The sequence below is a fragment of the Serpula lacrymans genome, assembly GCF_000218685.1.
Source record: "Serpula lacrymans var. lacrymans S7.9 unplaced genomic scaffold SERLAscaffold_1, whole genome shotgun sequence".
Lineage (NCBI taxonomy): Eukaryota > Fungi > Basidiomycota > Agaricomycetes > Boletales > Serpulaceae > Serpula > Serpula lacrymans.
Genome location: NW_006763290.1, coordinates 3,371,124 through 3,395,782, shown reverse-complemented (window position 1 = coordinate 3,395,782; position 24,659 = coordinate 3,371,124). Strand labels below are relative to the sequence as shown.

The 24,659-nt window shown below is 43.0% G+C and overlaps 5 protein-coding genes across 5 annotated transcripts; 2 read left to right on the top strand and 3 right to left on the bottom strand.

The window, feature by feature from the left end:
- Positions 1 to 2,642: 2,642 nt before the first annotated feature.
- SERLADRAFT_344515 (uncharacterized protein) lies at positions 2,643 to 2,855 on the top strand (the record flags this gene model as incomplete). Its single annotated transcript, XM_007312514.1, has 1 exon — positions 2,643 to 2,855. A coding segment is annotated over one exon (213 nt), but the record flags the coding sequence as incomplete, so codon positions are not given.
- Positions 2,856 to 7,185: 4,330 nt separating this feature from the next.
- On the bottom strand, positions 7,186 to 7,794 carry SERLADRAFT_432296 (uncharacterized protein; the record flags this gene model as incomplete). Its single annotated transcript, XM_007312513.1, has 2 exons — positions 7,186 to 7,356; positions 7,450 to 7,794. The coding sequence occupies 2 exons, from the start codon at positions 7,792 to 7,794 to the stop codon at positions 7,186 to 7,188; spliced, it is 516 nt and encodes a 171-aa protein (XP_007312575.1).
- Positions 7,795 to 13,025: 5,231 nt separating this feature from the next.
- SERLADRAFT_404753 (uncharacterized protein) lies at positions 13,026 to 14,454 on the bottom strand (the record flags this gene model as incomplete). Its single annotated transcript, XM_007312512.1, has 7 exons — positions 13,026 to 13,058; positions 13,104 to 13,493; positions 13,690 to 13,748; positions 13,808 to 13,977; positions 14,095 to 14,302; positions 14,355 to 14,409; positions 14,431 to 14,454. The coding sequence occupies 7 exons, from the start codon at positions 14,452 to 14,454 to the stop codon at positions 13,026 to 13,028; spliced, it is 939 nt and encodes a 312-aa protein (XP_007312574.1).
- Positions 14,455 to 14,798: 344 nt separating this feature from the next.
- On the top strand, positions 14,799 to 16,900 carry SERLADRAFT_404752 (uncharacterized protein; the record flags this gene model as incomplete). The annotated part of the gene is made up of 12 exons (XM_007312511.1): positions 14,799 to 14,816; positions 14,975 to 14,992; positions 15,171 to 15,193; positions 15,251 to 15,394; positions 15,977 to 15,988; positions 16,019 to 16,078; positions 16,130 to 16,174; positions 16,226 to 16,237; positions 16,293 to 16,362; positions 16,614 to 16,636; positions 16,672 to 16,756; positions 16,823 to 16,900. The coding sequence occupies 12 exons, from the start codon at positions 14,799 to 14,801 to the stop codon at positions 16,898 to 16,900; spliced, it is 588 nt and encodes a 195-aa protein (XP_007312573.1).
- A 194-nt stretch (positions 16,901 to 17,094) lies between these two features.
- SERLADRAFT_404751 (uncharacterized protein) lies at positions 17,095 to 17,683 on the bottom strand (the record flags this gene model as incomplete). Its single annotated transcript, XM_007312510.1, has 3 exons — positions 17,095 to 17,250; positions 17,302 to 17,589; positions 17,660 to 17,683. The coding sequence occupies 3 exons, from the start codon at positions 17,681 to 17,683 to the stop codon at positions 17,095 to 17,097; spliced, it is 468 nt and encodes a 155-aa protein (XP_007312572.1).
- Positions 17,684 to 24,659: the final 6,976 nt, after the last annotated feature.

The window sequence follows — 24,659 nt, the reverse complement described above, 5'->3', positions numbered from 1 at the left end:
ATCTACAAAAAGAAATACACTTTCAATCAAGCATTAGTCTGTCAATGGTGATATTACCAAAAGTAAATTCCAACAATACACATTGTACTATACAATTTGAGATGATAACTTCATCACAGAGGCAAAGGACATCAGGGTTGGGTGGAAGTGTGGATTCTGGAGTAAGCTGGATAACTTTGATGGCATGCTGATGTTGCGAATAAACACAACACATTGTAGCTGGCTTGCAGGCTGAGTTTTTCATGTAGGTATCCAAGTAGCAAAAGACTATATCACAAGGAACCATTTGTGGCCAAGAGCGCTGTATATCTAGGTCATGTTCATGGGTATCCAACACTTTATGCTGTTTTTTATGCCTTCAAATCTTCTTTTTCTTCTGCAGGGTGGATATGACCGGTGACAACAACACAGTAAGGAGACACAGACACAAGCCATACTCATGTTGTAGTATCTGGAATATCATATCAATTCTATTCAGTCCAAGCAAAGGCCAAGAAGGATAGTGACATAAGTAAATAACAACAAGCAATATAGTGCCAGAAGAAAAGAGAAAAGCGACCCGACTTACAAAAAGAGATAATAAAGAGGAACAACACTTTTAATGGGAACAGGAAAATCATTGAGGTCAAACCAATTTCACAACAGCATCAAAACAGGCACAAACATCTTTGGATGACAATCTTTTAAGACATTTAAGAAAATCAGACTGCTCAGAAGAAAGCCATCATAAAGGAGAGGATGGAATATCACCAGCAGGGACAACAGGCCTGATAATTGCAATAGATCAATGATGATGTGAAATGGTGTTGTACTTGACACAGCCACTTGTGAACCATATTCTTTTTCAACTTGAGAAAAGATGCAAGACAGTTGACCAGCTGCACATTTGTCAACTTTATCAACAGGAAATTAGGTTGTTAGGCAGGACCCCTAACTGGGCACGCAATAAAAAGAAATGTTGCAGTATGGAGGAAATTAGCAAGTCTTTATTGTGGGCAAGGCAATGCAAAAGCCTGAGCATTTCAGTGCATTCACAAAGATTGTCCTGAGAAAGATGAGCAAGGCGCTCAACATAATACTCGTTGGGGTAAAAAAACTCAGGACAGGTTGTCATCCAATCTATGGTCTGTTAACTGGGAAATCCTGAAAACATCAGATGAAAAAGACATCAGATCCAACCTGGAGATCAAAATACAATGGACATATTTAGAGGACACAATCTCATAGACTTGAAGGATCACACTTTTATGAGACTTTTGATTCTCCATGAGAAAATAATTCATAAACTAGGAACTTCCATGGGAAAAGCAGATGCTTATGCCACATGCTGGGCATTAAACCTAAGTTATCAACAGTGTTCCATGTGCAAACTGATGGACAAATGGAGAGACTCAACCTGGAGTTGAAATAGTGTCTCTGGATATTTATCAATGATAGGCAGACAGATCTCATTGTCATGTCCGTACCGGGGAACGGGACTCCGACATCTCCAAATGAGATATTTTCTTCTAGTCTGAATCTCCCAAATCTTCGGTATTACCGGGATTACGCTCCTTATGGCCTGCCATTTGGCATAGCCCCGTGCCCCACCCCCACATGGTACTCCAAACTCCCGTTCCAATACTCCTACACCGGACTTCTAGTCCGCCATATACTTTCCTGCGCACATTCTTGTACTCCTCATGGACTCTTTAGTTTAGACCTTATGATACACTCCTTACACATATATTTCTCTCTTGCTAGATAATTGTCCACATGGAACTCCGTACCTACATTACAAGTTACTCCTTACAAGCTCCTACTCCTTCAAGAGTATATGCTTCTGTACTCTGTTCCTGCAGTTTGAATATCAACTAGATTCTCTCACCTTTTTACAAGTCCCTTTCTAAGTTTCCCAACCCTTCTCCAAAGAATCTTTACTCTGCTCCCTTTTCATCCTCTACTTTCCTGCATCCATCCCATCAAGTTAGGGACCAAGGTCCACAGAAGGGCCTAGTGCACAAGCTAAGCCAATTCCCCATCTCGTACTCTGTTACCCCTACCCCATCTCTGTACACTGTAACTCCGACACTCCGTAAGGTCACAGTTCTGACACTCATACAATATCAAACAGTCATTGGCTACAGGGACATCACCATGCAAGGTCACAAGGTCATACCTACCAAGAATGGGTGTAGAACCTGGCAAAAGCAAGGATGGGGCTGCTAGGAACATAGTCAAAGACATAAAATCTGTCTTAGACAAAATGCGCCAGGTGCTATTCAAAACTGCAGAGCAGATGAAAGACAGGGCAAAGTGTAGACACTCTAAAGCACCTGACTACAAGATCAGCAGCCTGGTTTGGTTGGATACTGACCACTTGAAATTCAAAGATAAACTGCCAAAAAGTGGATTGGTCCTTACTGGATTAAGGAAGTCAAACCAAATGCAGTGGAGCTGGAGCTGGAACTCCCAAAACGGATGGGGGTGGTACCCAGGGTCAATATTAGCTGTGTGGAACCCTACAAGAGACCATTGCCGGGACAATGCAATTTTGGCCTGGACCGGTTGTAGTCACCCAGGAAGGTGAAAAAAAGTTCAAAGTCAAACAGGTGGTAGATGCACGCTTGAAGTATGGAAAATTAGGATTCCTGGTCCTATGAAAGGGCTATAGAAATGAGGACAGAATGTGGGAACCAGGAGCCCATCTGGACAATTCCCGCAATGCCGTTCACAAATTCTATTCTAAGAATCCCTCAGCTCTACAAAAGCTTAGAGGCATGGATTCAAGCCTTTTTTATTCTTTTTTTCAACCAATGCCCAAAAATTTAACTACAACCTCCAGTACTTGGTCTTGCCTGGAATTTGAGCCTTAGGAGGGGGGTAGTGTTACAATACACAATTTTTGGACTTCTAACTTTTGTAACAACCAAGAGTTAGTTACTCTGGCGCACACAGGAACACACTATGAAGGTAGTGGATGGGGAGTGGTTACCCCTTAGGCTGCAGAGAGTTTGTTGGTTAACAACAGAAGGACTCACTGAGGAGTCTCCTGGATCTATTGGGGTATATATACTAATACAGAGTGTTTGTACTTATGTACTGTACAGTTGATAAAGTCAGTGGCTGATGATGTTATGGGGCCTAGCCCGCATGACCAGCTCTACTGTGTGAGAGATTTGTATCTAAAATAAGAAGAAGGCAATGTGGCACGAGAAAGAGGAGTTTGATCAAAAGGGGAAGTGCCACATGGCACCATGTGTGAAAGCTAAAGTATACAAGGTTAAAGCGGAGAATGAAAAGAAAGAAAGGTCCAAAAATTGTGTTATTGTAACACTACCCCCCTTCTAAGGCTTGACTTCCAGGCGAGACCAAATACCGGAGGTGGTAGTTAAATTTTCGGGCATAGGTTGAAAAAGGGAGTTAAAAAGTTTTGAGTCCATGCCTCTAAGCTTCCTAGGAGCTGAGGGGTTCTTAGAATAAAATTTGCAAACAGCATCACGGGAATTGTCCAGATGGGCTTCTGGTTCCCACATTCTGTCCTTGTCTCCATAGCCCTTCCATAGGACTAGGAACTCTAATTTGCCACGCTTCAAGCGTGCATCCACCACCTGTTCAACTTTGAACTCTTCTTCACCTTCCTGGGTGACTACAACCGGTCCAGGCTGGTCTACACGCTGTCCCGGCAGCGGCCCTTTGTAGGGTTTCACATGGCTAATATTAACCGTGGGTACTACCCTCATTCGTTTTGGGAGTTCCAGCTCCACCGTGTTTGGTTTGACATCCTTAATCCGGTAAGGGCAAATCCATTTTTTGGTCAGTTTTCTAGACTGCCGATCTTTTAACTTTAAATGGTCAGTATCTAACCAGACCAGGTTGCCGATCTTGTAGTCAGGGGCCTTAGAGCGTCTACGCTCTGCCTTGTCTTTCATCTGCTCTGCAGTTTTGAATAGCGCCTTGCGCGTTTTGTCTAAGACAGATTTCATGTCTTTGGCCATGTTCCCAGCAGCCTCGTTCTTGCTTTTGCCAGGTCCTACACCCATTCTGGGGAGGTACGATCTAGTAACCTCAAATGGTGCCTTTCCTGTAGTCGTCAATTGTTTGATATTATAAGAGAACTGGGCTATCTTTAGCCACTTGGCCCAATCTGTCTGCCTGTCATTAATAAATATACGGAGGTATTGCTTCAACTCCTGGTTGAGTCTCTCTGTTTGTCCATCAGTCTGCGGATGGAACACCGTTGATAACTTAAGTTTGATGCCCAGCATCCAGCATAACTCTTTTGTAAATTCACTAGCGAATTGTGGCCCTCTATCGGAGATAACCGTTTCTGGTAACCCATGGATAGACCATACAAAATCTTTAAATAAATCTGCCGTACCAGCAGTGGTAATGGTTTGATTGGTGGGTATGAATACCACTTCTTTGGAGAAGCGATCTACTACCACCATTACTGAATCATACCCATTTGACTCAGGTAGATCCGTTGTGAAATCAACCAATATATCTTGCCAGGGACCAGCTGGTATCGGATTCGGCATAAGTTTACCGGCCGGCGGTTGGTGAGAATTCTTAGCCATGGCACATCTCAGACAGGATTTTATGTATTCCTGTACGTCTTTGACCATGCCAGGCCATATATAGTTTCTGGAGATCAACTCCATTGTTCGTTGCCACCCAGGGTGCCCAGCCACTGGAGTGTCATGATGTCTATCTATTGCCTTGATCCTTGCAGACTCAGGCACATAGATTTTGTCTTTAAAATGGAAGAGCCCGTCTTCCCATAAATAGTTCTTATTGCCGTCAAGGCGCGCCTTCTCTTCTGAGGAGATGTCTTTCTTGAAGACTTCCAAAAGATCGGAATCCTGCCCGATTCTAACATTGGCAACCCTGGATTGGTCTATCAGGGTGACACCTTTGTTATCATCCTCGATGCCGTTGGCATGATCCTCTCTTCTGGACAAAGCATCCGCTTTCCCCATAGAGCTTCCAGGCTTATGAATTAATTTATAATTGAACCTTGACAAGTATACCGCGTAGCGAGCCTGTCTTTGGTTCAAGTCTCGGGCCATCGTAAAATACTCCAGATTCTTATGATCAGTCCAAATTTCAAGTTGGTGTCTAGCACCTTCTAAGTAGTGCCGCCAGTGCTCTAAGGCTCTAATGATGGCCAGCATCTCTTTGTTGTAAATTTGATAGTTGCGCTCCGTAGGCGACAAACTATGTGATAAATAGGCACAAGGCCTCCAAAGATCATCAGGGCATTTAATTGACAAAACAGCCCCAGTAGCAAAATCAGAAGACTCGGTTTCTATCCGGAACTCTTTGTCTAATTCTGGAAATGCTAATATGGGTGCCGTTGTAAACACCTGTTTAAGCTTATCAAAAGCTTCTTGTTCTTTAGTGCCCCAATGCCAAATAATATCATTTTTAGTGAGATCATTCAACAGTCTCATTATCTTTGCAAAGTTTTCAACAAATCTTCGATAGAGATTGCCTAAGCCAAGAAAGGCCCTAACTCCTTTGACGTGAGTAGGTTCTGGCCAATCCAATATAGCTTGAACTTTCTCAGGATCCATCCTGATTCCATTCTGGCCAATTATCATACCAAGGAAGTCTACTTCCTTCACTTTGAAATTACATTTTTTGGGTTTGATGAATAGGTCCTGTTCCTGTAAGCGTCGAAGGACTTTTTGCACGATCCTGTCATGCTCAGCCTCATCGTCCAACTTCGTAAATATTAACAAATTGTCAATGTAAATGACGACACAGTTCTCCATATCTGCAAAGATCTCGTTCATCATGCTCTGGAAGGTTGCCGGTGAGTTGGTCAACCCAAAGAACATAACAAGGCGTTCAAAGGATTCTTGGTGGCACGTGAACGCGGCCTTCCAAGCATCTGCTTCTTTGATTCGTACATTATTGTACCCCCATCTGAGATCCATCTTTGTCAAGATCTTGGCACCAGCCAATTTGTCTACTAGCTGACTGATCAAAGGCAGCGGATACGCATTTTTAACTGTGTGCTCATTCACGTAACAATAGTCCATAATCATACGCTTCTTACCATCCTTTTTAGGAATGAAGAACACTGGGGATGTCATAGGGCTTTTGGAAGGTCTGATGTAACCCTTCCTAAGCTGTTCGTCTATGAAACTTGACACCTCATCTCTTTCTGGAGCAGAGAGTGGTATCATGTGTCCTTTTCTCAGTTTGAAAGTGTCCTTCAAATCTATAGCATAGTCCCAAGGCTTAGCCTCTGGGAAGCGCTCTGATTTATGTTTTGAAAAGACTTTCCAGAAGTTATGGTACTCGGGAGGTACCAGCCTTTTAATCTCTTCTTCGGGTTTTACCTCATCATCATCATTGTCGATCTTTTCTAAAGATCTGAGCTCATAAACGTGACCAGCGTTTATCTTCTCAAGACGCTCATTGTGACGGACATAATTTGGTTTACCCAAGTTCACACACTCCTGAGGGCAATGTGACAATGTGACAACCCCTGTCTGCCAGTCGATCTCAGGGTTGTGTTTAAATAGCCAGGTCCAGCCCAAGATTAAATTAATCTTCCCTAGTTGGGTAGCTTTGGCGGTGACTCGTTCTCTGTGTCCTTGGTATTTGACAATAAAAGAACATTTGTGCGTGATGCAGCCACCCGCGTTCAGCGTACTGTCAACATTATAGACGGGAATAGATATGTCTAATTTTACAAGGGGGAGTCGAATTTGCTCCGCCCAGACCTGATCTATGAAGGTTCTGTTAGCGCCTGAATCAAGCAGTGCACTGGTTGGGTGTACTATGCCCCGGGCAAGGTTTTCCACACCAACGTCTAAACGGATCTCTTTTTGGAATAAATATGTGCGCATCAACACACACTTTGGGATTTGGGAAAGGGTGGCTGCAATGAAGAAGAAGAGGTATCGAAAGCTACATGTTTTTCTATTTTATTTTTACCAGAATCAAGCACCCTATTGTTTGTCTCGCCGGGGCCACGCTCCAAGGGAGACACTGGTGCAGCGGTAGTATCATAAATATTACAGTTACAATGCTTCATACAAGTACATATTTCTGATAAATTTTGAAATCTATTTACAAATTGGGGAGCCATCCCCTTCTTTCCATTATTGCTCGTGCAACACCCCGGAGCAGGGGCCACCTTGTTGTGGTTTACTTCATTGGTTCATGGAGCAAAGGCACCCAAGTGACCTAAGCTCCTAACTCTTTTCCCTGAACCTTCATCTCAGTGACCTGCTGGTCATAAAAGAAGGCCTGGATCTTGTCATATGAACGACTGGCCTGAGTCTGGAGCCGATTGTCCAGTTTTTCTGTTTCTAGTTGGTGCACCTGGCACCCTTGATTATTTTTTTGTTGGGTGGCCTGCACCCCGTTTTTGCAATCTCAGGACATGTGTCCCTCTTGGCCGCAATTGTAGCAGTTCCCTTTGAATCTGCGCATTTGTCCGCCCTGGACCACGCCAATATCTATAGGGGCTCCCTGCCCTGGTTGCAGCCCGAACAGCTTGAACCCGTGAGAGTGATTATGGTGGTTTGATGACCCAGGGCGCCTCTGGGATTGGTTGTTTTTGGTGGTGGACCCGCCACCTTGGTGCATAGCGTAGAGCTCCATGACTCTACCGACGCGTCGTACTTTCTCAGCCGCCAGGGCCAGATTTTCGTTTCTTGTATCCTGCAAGTAGATCTGTTCTGCAATGCGGGGGTTCACATTGCGCTCCAGCAGTTCTAATGCATGTTCATTGCCAAGCCCTCCTTGGATGGAGAGGGCCAGGAACCGGGTAACATAGACATCTGTCCTCATATTTCCTTGTTTGAAGGAACAGATTTGCTGACGCACCCAGTCACGCTCAGCTTGCGTTTTGAAATGTTTGAAGGAACAGATTTGCTGATGCGCCCAGTCACGCTCAGCTTGCGGTTTGAAATATTTTTTTGATCTCTATCTTGAGATTGTCCCAGGTCGGCCACACACCCGCGGTGTAGCACTCCTGCAATCTAACTTGGGCGTATTGACCCGCCAGAGGTCCCCTTAGTCGAGATAGCACCGCAGTGGCTACCTCGAAATCATCGGCAAATGCATCCCAATTTGCCTTAACCCATATTTGGAGCTTGATTCACCATTTGGCAAATCACACTCTGTCTCCTTTGAAAGCGCCGGGGTCAACGACGACTTCCACCTTTTTATTACAACCAAGAGTTAGTTACTCTGGCGCACACAAGAACACACTATAAGGGTAGTGAATGGGGAGTGGTTACCCCTTGGGCTGCAGAGAGTTTGTTGGTTAACAACAGAAGGACTCGCTGAGGAGTCTCCTGGATCTATTGGGGTATATATACTAATACAGAGTGTTTGTACTTATGTACTGTACAGTTGATAAAGTCAGTGGCTGATGATGTTATGGGGCCTAGCCCGCATGACCAGCTCCACTGTGTGAGAGAGTTGTATCTAAAAATAAGAAGAAGGCAATGCGGCGCGAGAAAGAGGAGTTTGAACAAAAGGGGAAGTGCCGTGTGGCACCATGTGTGAAAGCTAAAGTATACAAGGTTAAAGCAGAGAATGAAAATGAAGGAAAGGTCCGAAAATTGTGTTATCGTAACACCAATACTCTGGATATTGCCATTGCCAGTATTGCCTTCTGGTCATGCTGCAGGTATATTATTTACTCTTCACTTCTCTTTCACATACTTACCCTCTCCCTTTCACATTCAAGACTCGGCAAACTGCTCATACAAAGTTCAAACCCATTCACTCCACAGAAGCATGTCTCTCACTCAATCTTACCCATTCCCCTCCATTCACATACCTTGGTCCAAAACCACACAGCAAGAAGGCGCTGACATATGTATCATGGCCCACAACCATCAGACTTGCCCGTTTGTGGCTCTTTGACTACATCTTTCCTCCAATGCAAACATTCTCAACTCTGCACCCCTCTTTTCCTACCAAATCACCAATGATACTTGGGATCCCATTACCAAGATGTGGTTTATGACACGATGCAATGATGTATGGGTGGCTGCCGGATTTCCTTGCATGCCAGGACATTCCTTCAGAATAGGAGGGGCTACCAAATTATTACTACAAGGTGTCAACCCAGACATTGTAGCTACTCAAGGACAATGGTGTAGCAGAGCATTTCTCAAATACTGGCGTAACATAGAATCAGTGCTTCCTCTCTTTATCTCTTTATCTTTGTCATCATCTGCAGTAATAGACATGTGTTAAACTATAGACAATTTGTGCATCCGTCATTGCATACCAGTTCTCACACAATCTCGCTAACTTACTTTAAACCTCTGCTCATTCCTCTCTCCAAACTTACAAGCAAATATTTGTTGCACATATTTTTTGTGCATATCTTGTCCAAAAGTTCTTTCCATCTGAATCAATTGTTTTATCGGTTCATCCAATCAGTGTACAACAAACAAACTTCAGATCATCAGCTCAGTTTTGGGTGGAGTCAGGTTGTTTTTCATCAAAAAAGTACTCGACAGTATGGAGCTGTGCTCTACCAAAGTTAGGTCTCATCTTTTTTCAAAATCACCCTCCTTTGTTGAGTCCCAGCTATGGTATGCTCCGAAGGTCTGTGGCTCTTGGATTTCCTCCCTTCTCTCCTCTTCCATTTTCCCCAAAATTTGATCCACATGTTTTTGCGATCATTCACTGTCACGTGACCACTCTGACAAAAAAACAAGACCTTCCCCACCAAACCACAAAATATACTGTCAATACAACAAATATTTAGTGTTTTTTCTCCTCTCATATATCATGTGAAAAATAAATATATCTTTTCAATAAATCAAAATATGTTTTATTTTTCACATTCTACAACCTAGTGCAGCAAATTACAAAGCCACCGAAGGCGGGCTCCCCCCAAAAGGCTTGTCATTTGGATAAGACTAGGTATGGAGCTAATCCTGGTGTTGGGAAATTTGCATGCGAGAGCCTTACATCAGTCAGCGGAGTCCGTAATTGCCCACTATTATAAGGCTTCCTAATTGGGAGGGCCAGGTGGGATTTCCTATGACAGTTCACCTGTCGCTCCCACGGTTGTCCTGTAACTAGAGTGGTTAATACTTCTCTGATGCACCTCTAATAAGAGGGGATAGGCACTTTGTGCTGCCTCTTTTATTAATCCTTGGTCAATTAGATAGACTCTGGAAATGGGACATGCTGTCCTCCCCTTGCCACCAGAGTCCGGACCCGAGGGACCTGCACAGCCAGGCCAGATGGTATCATCAGTCATGTTACCTCCAGGACGGCATCAATTTGATAACTAAAGGGGTAAATGTGGCATATGATGTTGATGCAACAACACAACATCGCTACAATGAGTCGTCACAATCTCCTCACCAGTGTTGCCATCACCATCACCATCAACAGTGAACCACTCCTTTCCCTCTAACTGCCCCTTCCCCCTGCTTATGTCACAAAACCCATGGATCTACAAGCTGTGGAGTGGAGGCTCCTGTTCATTGACAGCTTATGGGAATGCAGCTATGTGAGCCTATAGGCTGTCACTGCACAGGAGGTCATTCTAACACTATCACCCCAGTGCGGTGTGACCCTCGCTACAGTGTATTACATTCAGGATCCCTCCTTCAGGATGGCATTTGTGTATTTCAGTCTACTCTACATCATGAGATACCTGGGTAATGTGTTCTAATATTTGTAGAGCCTCCCCTTCAGCCTCTTCATCTTCCTCCTCATGCTCAAGATCCTTGTCCTGGTCCCCGTCCAAGCTCTCCCCCAGGCTCTTTGTCATCATTATGCAAAGAATCCACAGCATAACTTGTGTTGTCATTGATATATGGAGGAGGATTACTGACACTTTCCCCAGGTCCAGTATGGACACTTTTGCCAGGTTGGATGGTTCCAGAAAACCCTGGCAGACGGGCAGTATCGAGGGGGCACGCTGTTACAATAACACATTTTCAGACCTTTAACTTTCATTCTCCTCTTTAACCTTTTACTGTAGTTTTCACACTCCATGCCATGCGGCACTTTCCCTTTTGTTCAAACTCCACCTTCTTGCGCCGCATTGCCTTTCTTTCTATTTTAGATACCAGTCTCCCACGCAGTGGAGCTAGTCACATGGGCTGCGCCCTCTGACATCATCAGCCACTGCTTTATCAAATGTATAGTACAACATGTACAAACAACGTGTAGTAGTATATATACCGCAATAAATTCAGGAGACTCCTCAGTGAGTCCTCCTGTTGTATCCTCACAACCAACTTGTTGAATCCTAAAGGGTAACCACTCCCTCATCATTTATCTCTATAGTTAGTTCTAGTTGTGCGCCAGAGTAACAAACTCTTGGTTGTTACAAGCGCTAGATGCAGGTTGTTCAACCGGCCATGTTCCCATTGGTGGAGAGCAATCTGGTGAGCAAGTGGGGGATTGAGGAGCTTCACCTGTTCCTTGCAAGCATGTAAGTATTGGTCCTCGTCCCTTATGAAAGTCACCACACGTCGAAGCTCAATATCCACCCTCTCAATCTCTTCTTTTGCACAACATATCTTGAAGTAATGATCCATAGCGAGTTAACCAGCAGGTGTCACCCAAGGCTGCATAGATATATCCTGGCGAGTGTCTCGGAGGAGGTCAAAGTCTGCCAGGAAAGCATACTCAACTACCTTCTTCCATTTGAGAGTATGGTGGGGTGGATGTAATGTTTGAGCTGCCGTATTATAACGCTCTAAGGCTGTTCTGATTGCAGCAGAACAAGCCTGTAGAGCCTTTGTCAATGTGCTTTTGCAATGAATAACCTAGTGTACAATTATCATTTCCTGATCTCCTGTATTAAGGTAATCAAATAAATATGCTTACTGGCCTGTGACCTATTCATTTTTGTCAGCTCAAACATGCAAACAACAACTAGACCTTCCAAATGATCAAGGGCCCATTGGTAGTTGTGCATGGCCACGAGCCTCTCTGTTTTCTGCCATGCTGGACAGTCTGGTTTCCACCTCTCAACAATATTCAACCTCACCTCAAGTCTTTGCACTTTAGTGAGCTGCTTATTGTAGTTTTCAATGGCAAGGCAATGTGTTGTTTCTAGTCGTCAACCTGGCCCTAGTAGTGCAGGTGACTCGGTGAGTGACTCTTGCCTTTTGATATTGAATGTGACTGCAAGTCTTTGGCTGTAAACAAAAACAAAGGGGTTAGCTGATGGATTAGAGGTAAAAGTGTACACACTCTCGGTTCTGAAGCTCGACAAGTTCATTGAGGTACTCCATCTGAAGTGTCTCCTCAACAGGCTCCTTTCAAAGTGAATGCAGGTACTCTTTTTCTTCTTGCAACCATGACTCAAAAATGCACTCATCGGCCAGGTGGAGATCTTGCATTGCTCAAGCGAGGTTGATGGGACCTGTTTCAAGGATATCTAAAGCCTGTTTGTAATTATTATAAAGAAAGTTTGCTGTGGTAGAAATTTTGTTGATGCACGAGTTCACAAAAGAAAGACAGACTCACTGAGGTTTTGATAAATCTCAAATGTATCATTATGCTCAAGATATGAGTTGATTGCCTGCTTGCAATGAAAAGCACTGGAGTATTAAACAGTAGATGCTAGAGCATTTGACCTTGAAAATGCTTGTTTGCATCCCTCCAAATCCTCAAGTCCGAGTCCATTAACATAAGTTGCAAGATGGTCTAGCTGGCACAGGTGCCTATGCGCGTGTCCATGAAAAGAGCCAACCAAGCAAGTGTGATTAAGATTGCGTGCACGTCTACCAAGGGGGCTATTGCTCAATGTGGTCTTGAATTTACAACTTATGTCAAATCCGCCCCCCAATCCTTTGCTGAAGACATCTAAAAGTTTCTCCACTACGGCCAATGGATATTTTGTGCTGAAAAAATAGAACTTAGTGGCCCGCCAGTGAGAATGAAACAATGTACCAACCGCTCACCACTTTGAACCATGTCAACAATCAAAAGCAAAAAACCATGACAACACACTGCTAAAAAATTCCCGTCTCATCAAAAACCACCCACATCTTCTTTATAATGTCATCCTTCATATTTTTCCATCAGCCAGTGCATGGGTTTTCTTCGACTTCTTCCTGCAAGATCATTAAGTGCGGAAAGTGTAGTCAAAGAAAACTCACTGCACTCTGAGCTTTGCCCAATAGATCTTTGAGTGCTTCAATGGCCCATTTATCAATGTAAGCTCTGGTTAAGTAATGGTCCCCGTGGACTTCTTGAGTCGTCAGTAGCTCACATGGTTGTCCTGGCCCGTCATCATCATGATTGGTTGAAGTGCACCTTATGACTCTCTTGAGCGAGTTGTTTCCGTCCATCACATATAGAAGCTTGAATTCTATTGTGGGTTCATCCTTGAGTGTGTATGTGCATGCGGGACAGGCATGCTTAAGCCGCCAGTTTGGGGTATCCCGACCACAAGCTTTCTGTATGCAATGATTGACTTGATTTCTGATCTCCAGAAAGAGATCAAAGGCTATTGAAAATTGTTGTGATAGGTGTTTTTGATATGGCACCTACATGTACAATAGATAACATCAACAATGTTAGCAAAACATCATGTACCCCTTGGAGATCAGTAAGTGTCTTCATGAATGCTTGTATCAAAAGATGAGGACTTTGATGGTGTGCAAGGCAATATAGCTCCAGAGCATCAACCGTGATGCCTACTGTAGGAGCTATTGGGGAGCAAGGTAAGAACCCCTGGCAAACCATTGCAGATGCAATGAATTTATCGGTCGGGAGTATCTTCAGCTGGCAAGAGTGCGCGTCTAATCAAACCATATTGTTGGTACCTGTGAGATTTGCTTACAAGTAGACAGAGACTCACAGTAAATGTCTACCACTTTGACTTTAACACTGCCAGCACTTTTTGACACCTCTGAGTTGGACTGATGATGATCTCTGAACAAGCCACGGTCAGCACTTCCCTTATGTTTGTAACACCATTCCATGTATGCATCTGTCAGTGTTGCAAGTTGCTTATCAAAGGCTTTGACCCTACATACAATTTGATCATGGCAATTTTGATGATCTTGACACCTTGGTTTACAATGTTGAAGACAGCTGGCAATGGTAAGCACAGCAAATCTATTAAACCAGATGCGTTTTACTCACCTTTGTAAGATGTCCGACTTTATTTGTTGGGCCAACAGCTCAAACTCTCCTCCAGCATAACTCATATTCAGTGCCTCCAAACCATCAAGGATATTTTCAATATCAATGTTTTTGTCTTCCCAGTAATCCATCTGGTCTATTTCCAAGTTGTTAGTGGTAGGAAGGTACTTCAAAGCCTCCAATGCTCTCCTTTTGCTAGCAGTCATTTCTAACCCATGTAAAGTATGTCTCAGTTTTATTCTGAAATACAATGCACTCACCTTCCATCCATATTTTTTTGCCGTTCATCTCCTTCAGCAATTCGTTTTGCAATACCTTTTGAGCTCAAAGTCTCACTTGTTTGCTTAATTTGCTGGCCATATTGATTTTGAGAGGATCCCACTTGACGGACTTTTCCAGAGGACAGGCTGGTGTGTCCCTTTGGTTGTGTTGCTCCTATGCTAACCATCTCCTTTCACGTTGTTTCAGCAGTGGTTTTAGTTTCTTGAAGGAAACAAGGCCAATAAGAGGAAGGAGAATTGTTTGCCGGTCAAAGTCTTAATGATAGCATGGACTAGAGTCAAAATCTCACTGTCCTCCTGATCAATCAAGGTTTGTCATGTGCGGTTGTGATATGACTGATCCATAGTACAGTCAGGCCACGTTAATCACATTGGACCCCACATCTTATCCTCAAACAACACAGATGTTAAGTCAATGTACTAATGACTCCCAATCTTCAGGTATGTGTATCTTGGCTTTAGCATGGGATTGTGGAATAAGCTTTCTTCATAGCTGCCATTCCAGCATCACCAGGGTTTTGTAACAAGACCGTTGCAAGGACATGGTCAAAATCTACTACAACTACTAACAAAACCCAAACCATATCTGTTACAACTAGCCTATTGCAGTGCAGGGAGTACGTAGGATCAACCAGTAGACCACCAACCCAAGCAATGGCCCAAGCCAGGCCAAACCAAAACCTGGCAACCACTGGACAGACAATCCCCTTACCTTGTATCCCTCACCCAGACAATATACCACTACCAGCTCCCAGAGTTAATCCTGAGAGTTATTATACTGTCTGGGTGGGTCAGGAAATTGGACTATTTTACACATGGTGAGTTATGATTGTTGATCATTTGCCTTGTCTTCCTCACTGGTAATTCTGTTGCAGGGACGATTGTGCCAAGCGTGTTCTAGGTGTCAGCGGAAACAGGTTCAAGAGGTACAGGAGCTTTGAGGAAGCACTTGGGAAATACAGACAGAAATATGAACTAGGTGCAGTGCACACTGCAGCTGTGCCTGGTAGTTGTTTCTGGTATGCGCAAACCAATAGCCCTACTCCCACCCAACCCTCCTTGGACCTTGATGACTACGACCAAAGTACTGACTTGTATATCATATTAAAATATGTTTTTATACAAATTACAATGTAATATAGAAATAGCATTGGCTAATGTGATGTCTTGATATTTTTATATCCATAAATCACTACATACATATCAGAAAAATGAGTACTCATAACATATTAATAAGTTTGAATTATACAGTGAAGCCAGCATTCACATAAAATGCTGGTGTAAATGCCAATACTACCTATACTCAATTCAGTGTGTGTTCCATATGAATCTTGTAATATTGTTCAATGTACTGGGATGTCTGCTCCTCTTCCTCACTTTCAACATATCAATATTAATCACAACATCCAAGCAGGCTCTCTAATCATGCTATTGACACCTATATTCCTAGTGGGCTACAAAATACACTGGATTGTACATTATGTTACAGCTATAGTGAACGGTACACTATAGTTTGATATAACTCTGGATCTATGTGGGTCTAACTTTGATCTTGTTTTTTTTTTTGCCAAGCTGATACTATTGCTGCAATCATATGTCAGCCACGACCACGAGTGAGTGGACAACAAAAAATATGTTGCAAGACTCACCACAGAAGAAAGAAAAGCAATTTTTGCTACAAAAGAATGGCTTTTGAATCCCAAGTAAGTGTCCTCCTTGTATACTGTGATAGCCCCAGTGAACTGTCTAAATAGAGTCTGTGCAATCCAAAATGCAAAGGCAAGGGAACATTCAGCACGGTGAGTATGTTATGCTTTGAATGTCAAATTTCTGGCCTGACCATACCACAGATATTGTGACAAGTGAGTTGATATCCTGTGTATATGTCTATAAAACTGCTGACATACCTTTAACAAGAAGAAAATGCAATGATAAAGCTAAGGTCACCCTAATTCACAAGCCAGACAATCCCAAGATTCATCAACAGGTCAGCTTGAATCTGATAAGGTATGTCTAATTTCCCATCAGTGCTGTGGTGCCTTTGGATGGAATTTAGACTTGCCTTATACATTCATTTAGATATCACCAAATCATACTCAATTGCGGGCCACCATAAGGCCTGCTAGATAACATTTATATTGGTGAGTTTCTTGTTAATTTTCTACAATACGGAAACTCCATTTCCAGGCCAATTTGTCATATAATCTCTCTACAATAACTCTATGCTTCCCCTCATAGATACCTGCCTTGACACATACTTGGTGAGTCAAATTTGTGATATTATATTGAGTATTAGCTACTGTTGTTTCTCCGCAACTGCATTGGATGCATTTGGCCCCATGCACTCAACCTGTATGCGGATTTCTAGTCTGGATAAGAGGGTAGGGAGAGAATTTTTGGCGAGTTGATTACATGATGTTAGTGGCGACTTTCATTACTCTTTGCAGTCAGGCCAAACCAACAACACAACACTCAGAAACTATACATACTTCATCAATCTGACTACACATGATCTCAGCAGGTGAGCATACTATGTGCAAGCATATGCTTAGGGCAGTTATCTGTACTTTATATTTTGCATGATCTTTATAATAATGAACTTTGATGTGGTTTTTTTTATAGGAGCAGTCAAGGATTTGTTTTTATAAAATATTGATTTTCTGTTCCTGTAGTTTGTGCTACATGTCTCATTTTATTTTTCCTGACTAGAGATATCTTGTTAATCCTGCTGGAACACAACCCCCTCATTGGAGAACTTGCGAGGTCTCTGCAGGATATCTGAGAGCACCTGCGCTGCTCTCATCTTCCTCTTTATACCCCCCTCATTCCTCCCCAACAAATGGCCCAGGTCCTGCACTGGTGCCATCTTCAGTACCTTAGGAAGACATTAGACCTCCTACTATCCCTCTTGAAATGATTGACCCACATCTCCTAGAGCCACCATTTGCAAACAAAGGGTCCCAAAACAATGGCATAGCACTGACCACAACAAGTGCAGTGCAGAGATCACCAAGCCGTTTGCCAGCTTTGCAGCCCCTCGGAAACCAAGCACTAACCGCCCCTCCAGCCCCAGCACCCCAACCTCCTCCAGCACCAGCACCCCAGCCTCCTCCAGCCCCGCCCCCACACCCCTTCTCTCACATACAAGCTGTGCAACCAGACTGACTGACTTGGGCAGGTCGAAACCCTGAGTGGCCAGGACAGGCTTGTCGACCTGCACCACATGCACTTACAGAAGCAGAAAAGGCTTCACACAAAATCTCTGCAAAAGATAGGAAACTCACCAAGGCAAGGTTGAAAGAAGACATTGACAAATTTTGACTCAACAAGGAGCTTTGCATGAAAGATCTGGCAATCAAGCATAACATGACAACTGAGTATATAAAAAAATAGTTCAGTGCAGAAAGTAATTAGGGCCCGTTTGGCAGCCTCCGTTTCAAAACGAGAGCCATTTGCAAATGCGCTCGTTTTGAACAACTCTCAGTGCAAAGAATATTTCTCACGCTATGTCACACTATTTTACACGCATTTCAGGATTGTGGATTAAGTAAGATAGGTGTCATCCACAACCGACACCATCACATGACGTGACTTGGCTTGTGACCACTGGCGTGACTTGGCAAATCACCAACTTGAATTTTTATCATTATTTCCACAAAAAATCTATCTCGTCTTACATGGCACCATTTTCCTTAGTTCTTCTTACAGTATTGTAATTGTATTTACAGAGGTTCAGCTTTTCTCTCAAACAAAAAATCCTAAATAATTCATATCAAGCAAGAAGAGATAGCAACTTTGTTTGCCGCCAAGCGTAACACTTTTCATCACATGGTCACATGATGGCATCAAAGGCCTATCTTATCTTATCAGTACTCAGTAGTGTGACAAGCTCTTTTCAAAACGAACTGTGTCGCCGAACACGTAAGCTCGTTCCGAAACGGGCCTGTTTTGAAAGGGCACCATTTTGAAACAAAACGAGACTTTTTTGGCGGGCAATGTTTCAAAATGGTGGCTGCCGAACGGGCCCTTACAGAAACACCCGTGCACCAAATATCTACAATGCGATGGTTCATGCAAAATCAACGGAAATCAATACAGGTATTATTCATATGATAGTAATGGTACAAAAACACTAGTATATACTTCAAAGATCTCCTGGCCGGTGAAAGAAAGCATCTACAAGAGCTGCAGAGTATAGTCAGCAAAACCTGCAATCCCTCTACTGTAAGCAAAGAAGAAGACTGTAAAACCTCTATCCCCTATACCGAGTTAACGGAGGGATAAAAGCTTAAATCAAACAAGTAGCGTTTTCAAGTAACGATTGAGAATTAATCAACAACTGAGGAAAATATGTACATGATGGTCTACTATATATATGTTTCTGAAAGTCAGCCATGAGGCGCTGACTGATGTTCTTTGTAATGATTCTAGGCTTATGTCACGTGATGGTCACGTGATCTGATATAACTACGTATTTATGTTATCCGCGCTAAAGCAGCAGCTTAACATATCTTATCTGTCATGTGATCAGATATCAAAGAAAATGAAAAAGGAAATTAGCGCTCAGACTAGCGCTTCTGGTTCAAGTCGTGACATTACCCCCTCCTTAGGACTTTCGTCCCGAAAGTAGGGGTCCATCTTTCCGTTTTCCCAATTAAACAATTGTTTTCGGACTCTAGTCGTTGTGAAGTTTTCGAAGGGTTGGAAATGTAATTGAAATCGGATCCGTCGAGGTGCACTAGGGTTGTTATCGTGGAATGTTTTTACTTTATCGGGTGAGTTGTTTAGATGTTGTTCGGGTTCCCACGTGCGTTCCTCTTTTGGATAGTTCTTCCAGTGTACTAAGTATTCCAATTTCCCTCTTTTTAGACATGAGTCTAAAACTTCTTCGACTTCGTATTCTTCTTGTCCGTCCACTATTACCGGCGGTATTGGTTTAGGTTTCTGTTGGGAAGGGAACTGTGGTTCTTTGTACGGTGTAAGCTTTATCTCGTTGAAAACTGGATGAATAGGCCTCCATGTCGGTGGTAGCGCTAATTTATATGCCGATTCGCCTATCTTTTCCAGTATTTCAAACGGACCGTGTCTCTTGTCGTCCAGTTTCTTAGCTGGTCGATCTGTTGAGATATTGGTCGCTTCTACGTACACCTTATCTCCTACTCTATACTCTACTGCTTCTCTTTTCTTCTTATCGTACTGCTTCTTCATCTGTTCAGCTGCCTTTTGCAGCGATTCTTCTGCTCTCTTCCTTGTTTCTGTCATTCTCTTTACGAAATCTTCTGCATTTTCGTTTTTTACCCCCACTTTCACTACTTCCTGTGTTCTCGGATGATGTCCATGATTCAGGTAGAACGGGCTATATCCCGTCGCAGAATGTTGTTTGTTATTGTAAGAGAATTCTGCTAGGGTAAGCCATTCTGCCCAATCATCTTGTTTATGGTTTACGAAGATTCTGAGATACTGTTCTATCTCTTGATTGATCCTCTCCGTTTGTCCATCCGTTTGTGGATGCCAAGCCGTTGATGGGTTCGCCTTTATCTGAAGAAGCGTATGTAGATCTTTCATGAATTTCGAAACGAATTGCGGTCCCCGATCTGAGATGATCTTTTCGGGTATGCCATGGTTCCTGAATACATGATCTCTAAATAGTCGTGCCACTCCTTCTGATGTGATCTCCATTTGCGTGGGAATTACCTTGATCATTTTTGTAAACCGATCTACTACTACCATTATCATGTTATATCCATTTGATTCTGGTAGCGGTCCGATCAGATCTACTGATATGATCTGCCAAGGTTTATCCGGGATCTCATTTGGATGAAGCGGTGCTGCTTTCTTTTTATGGTCTGTTTTGGTTCTTTGGCAGACTTCGCATCCATCTACGTATCTTGTGATATCTCTGTCCATATAGGGCCACCAGTATTGTCGAGTAATTAGCTCCTTTGTCTTATATCTTCCTGGATGGCCTGCAATAACAGAGTCGTGGTTTCGTCGGATAATCTCTTCCCTTAGCGCGGCATCCTTCGGTACATAGATCCTGCCTTTGAATACTATGCAACCGTCTTCGTCTAGCCAACCATCCTCTCTCCTTTCTATCTTTCCTTTCATCTTTTTTATCAGCTCATCTACATTTCCCTTTCTTTTCGTAATCCACTTTGAAATCTCCAATTCTTTCTCTTGACTGTCTGCGATCTTTTGTCTTTGTTCTGGAGAGAGAGTCATTCTTACAAATAGTTTCTCATCCAGTAACACGACGTCTTCGTTGTCGTTTTCTCCTTTGTTATGATCTGATCGCCTGGAGAGAAGATCTGCTTTTATATGCTTCCTTCCTGGCATATGATGTATCGTGAAATGGTACTGGCTCAACTCTGTCATCCACCGCGCCTGTCTCCTATTCAACTTCTTTGGTTCTTTGAAATACAGCAGATTCTGATGATCTGTCCATATCTCAAATTCCTCTTCCGCGTCTATTAAGTAATGCCTCCATTCGTTAAGTGCCGTCATGATGGCAAGAAGTTCTTTGTCATAGATCTCGTAATTGCGTTCTGTGGGGTTTAACGCTTTGGAGAGGTATGCAATTGGCTTCCAGTCATCTTTTTGTCTTTGTGATAAGACAGCACCCATAGCGAAGTCACTACTATCTGCTTCTACTTTGTATTGGCCATGTGGTACTGGGAGAGCTAACACCGGGGCTGAAGCTACACGTTGTTTTAATGTGTTGAATGCTTCTTGTTGTTCATTTCCCCAAATGAAATCCTCTTTTCCCGTTAACTTGGTCAATGGTTTGGCTACTTCCCCGAAGCCTTCTATGAACCTTCGATAGAAATTCACAAATCCCAAGAATGCTTGTATGTCTTTCTTATTTTTGCATTCTGGCCATTTGCTGATTCCTTCTACTTTCACCGGATCCATGCGAATTTCGTTTTCTGAGATGATCAGTCCCAGGTATTCCACTTCTGTCTGTTCGAAATCGCATTTTTCTGGTTTAAGATAGAGATGATTCTTTCTTAGGATTTCTAACACACGTCGCGTCGTTGCTCGGTGCGTTTCTATATCTTTTGTGAATATCATGATATCATCTAGATATATGATTACTAATCCTTCATCTATCAACTCTCTAAAAAGCGTGTTCATCATCATTTGGAACGTGGCGGGGGAATTTGTCAGTCCGAAGAACATGACTAGTGGTTCGAATAATCCCCGATTTGTCCTAAACGCCGCTTTATGCTCATCTCCTTCTCTCATTCGGATGTTATTATATCCCCATCTTACATCCAATTTTGTGAAGTATTTGGCTCCACTCAATTTGTCTACTAGTTCCCCGATCAACGGAAGTGGATATCTATTTTTGATGGTGATATCGTTTAGCTTCCTATAATCTTGAACTGGTCTCAACTTCCCGTCTTTCTTTTTAATGAAGAAGAATGGTGATGCGAATGGGGACTTCGATGGTCTTATCCGTCCCGATTCCAGATTCTCTTTTAGGAACGCATCTAGTTCTTCTTGCTCTCCTCTTGCCAATGGATAGATCTTGCAATCTAGGGAGTGATCTCCCGGTATTAGTTCGATTGCGTGATCCCATTGTCTTCTTTCAGGTAATGTGTCAAACTCCTTTTTATCAAATACGTCTTTGTATTGATGGAGGTGTTTTGGCACTATCTTTTCGAATCCTCCTTCTTTTCGATCTTTGCCTGCAGCTTCTGCTAGCTTTTGTGCCATTGTGCCTTGGGCTCTGATATGGTAATATTGATTGTCGATCGTGGCATCTTCGAAATTATGGAGATTCACCTGTATCATCCTCTCATCTTCTCGTAGTTCCTCAAAGAATATTTCAGGATCTTCCTCTGGATCAGAGATTCGGATCCTTGGTCTGCATTCTTCAGGACACCTTTCAAAGGTCAACTTCGATTCTTTCCAGTCTATTTTAGGATTATGTTTGTTCAACCATTCATGTCCTAGAAACATTTTTCCGTTACCCAGATTGGTTACGGCAAGATGTATCTTTTCGACGTGTCCGTCGATTTCCATGAGCAGTATTACAAATTCATTGATGGCTCCGTTTTTATTAAGAGTTCCATCTGCATTATAGACTGGAATAGGTCTCGGTATCTTCCTTGTCTCATATCTTTTGTCTTTCACAAATTGGGAGTCGATGCAACTCCCCGTGCATCCACTGTCCAATAGTGCTTCGACTGTTTCTGATTGGAGAGTATCTAATGTAGTAAGCTTACATTTTACGTTCATTTGATTGCCTTGGGTGCCCCTAATGTACTTTTTTGGGGAGGCAATTTCTATGATCGCTTGTATAGCTTCTACTTTTGGTAACCGGTTGATTTCTTTGATCGTTTCCCGGGTTACTTCTCTCGTTCTTTTTTTATGTGTCCAGGCACTTAGAATCCCAATGGATCTTTCTTCCTTTTGGTCTCTTAGCCTGTCTACTACCCACTCTGGGGTCCAAACTTCTGTTCTAGGTTTTTTTAAAGGGGTTCCTGACCTTTCTTCTACAGTCTCTGCTGCGTTTTCCTCCGTAGAGTTCGCCGCATCGGGTGTAGGAATCTTAGGTTCTATCGTAAATGCTGCGCTTTTTAGTGATTCGCCCGCCGTCGGAACTGCGGATGTCTTATCACTCTGCGCCGCTTTTACTCTAGTTGCATCTTTTTCGTTTCGGATTTCTTTCTTTGTCTGAGTGGAAATAATTTTATTGTCATCCGCGCTAAAGCTGCAGCGTAACAATTCTGAGTCACATGTATCTACAGTCAAAGGAAGAAACCGATTCGAAACGTCTTTAGGCTCAGTCGGTCGATGCGGTACCGCTGGCCTCTTTAAAAACCCTCAAGGAGTTTTTCCCTTTCCTCTTTCGTCATCTTTTCTAAGAACTCTCGGACATTAAATTGTGGCTTCCTTTTTTGTGCGTCTTTGCATTTGAAGCTTCTATGTCCCTTTTCTCCGCATCGGTAGCATCGTCCCTCTGTGCGGAACTTTGCTTTATCTACCTCCATTCTTTCTCCGCTACCGGTATAGGTATATCCGGTTCCATCTTTCTTCTTCTCTCCTTCTTTCTTTTGTTCCGAGTAGGGTTTCTTCCCAGTATCGGAGCCTTTTTTCTCTTTTTCTCTCTCTCTCCAAATATAGTCTATTCTGATGAGTTCCCTTTTCCACTCTTGGTAATCTCTTGGAATGTGCCCGCCGTAGATCACCCTATCCACTAGCGGCTTGTTCATATTCCTTCTGAGTAGAGACACTAGGAACTCTTCATTTATTCTATTTGTGTATCCCGCCCATCTTTTCTTCTCTTCAAACCTTTCAAAGAAGGCTTGGGCGGTTTCATTGCCCTGTCTCAGGGTCAATATTTCGTTCTTGGCAGTTTCTTTTTCAAAACTGTCCTTGAACCTTTCTTCCATTTTGTCCGCAAAATACGGCCAGCTTCCGTACGTGTTTGTAATATCGAGCCCCAGTTGTTGGGCGTCGACTCGGTTCTCTAGCCAATCGGTCCGGAAGGCCGCGGCTTCTCCTTCTTTCATAAAAGATAGCACAAAGCTTATCTTTTTTCGGTCATCTTTGAAATATACGGCATCGTCTTCGAAATGTAGTAATAAGGACTCTCTAAAGGCCCTATACTTCTTTTTATCTCCGGAGAAGTTCTCGGGTTTCTCCAGTGCCGTTCTACTTCTTTCCACCTTTTCTGGAGGTGGCGGTATCTGTTTCTTTAATTTTCTTTGCAAGACGCTCACTTCTTCGAGTGCCTCGTCTAGCTGCGATTGGTAGTGCATTTGTGTCTGTCTTATTGCCTTTTCTACTTCTTGTTTTACGTATGCTTCCAATCGCGCTTCTTTCGGGGGGGGAGTGTCTATTCTGGGTAATGCGTCCATCATTTCCCTGGTAAATGCGCTGTCCGTGCTGTTGGATGGCTCGGGCAGATCGCGATATTCTAGGTTGGACATTGAACGTGAGTTGGGGAGGAGGGGGAGTTTCGGATTTGATTAAAGGGGATGGGATTCTAATGGGTTCTATTTCTGGTAAAGGGAATTGCCCTTTGAATACGTAATCTTGAGAGTAAATGTGTTGCTCTCCGATCCAAATGTAAAATTCTCTACTAAGCATAGAAAGGAGTTCACCAGTGATAAGCTGGATCGATACACCGCTTTCTAAGATCCTAGTAGTCTATCTATTCTCTTTGAGTCAAAGTGGTCCTCTTCAGCCCACTACTGACTATGTAGGTATGGTAACTATTTTTGTATTTTACGAATTTTATGTAAAAAGTATAGTGATAAATTGGGGTCCGAA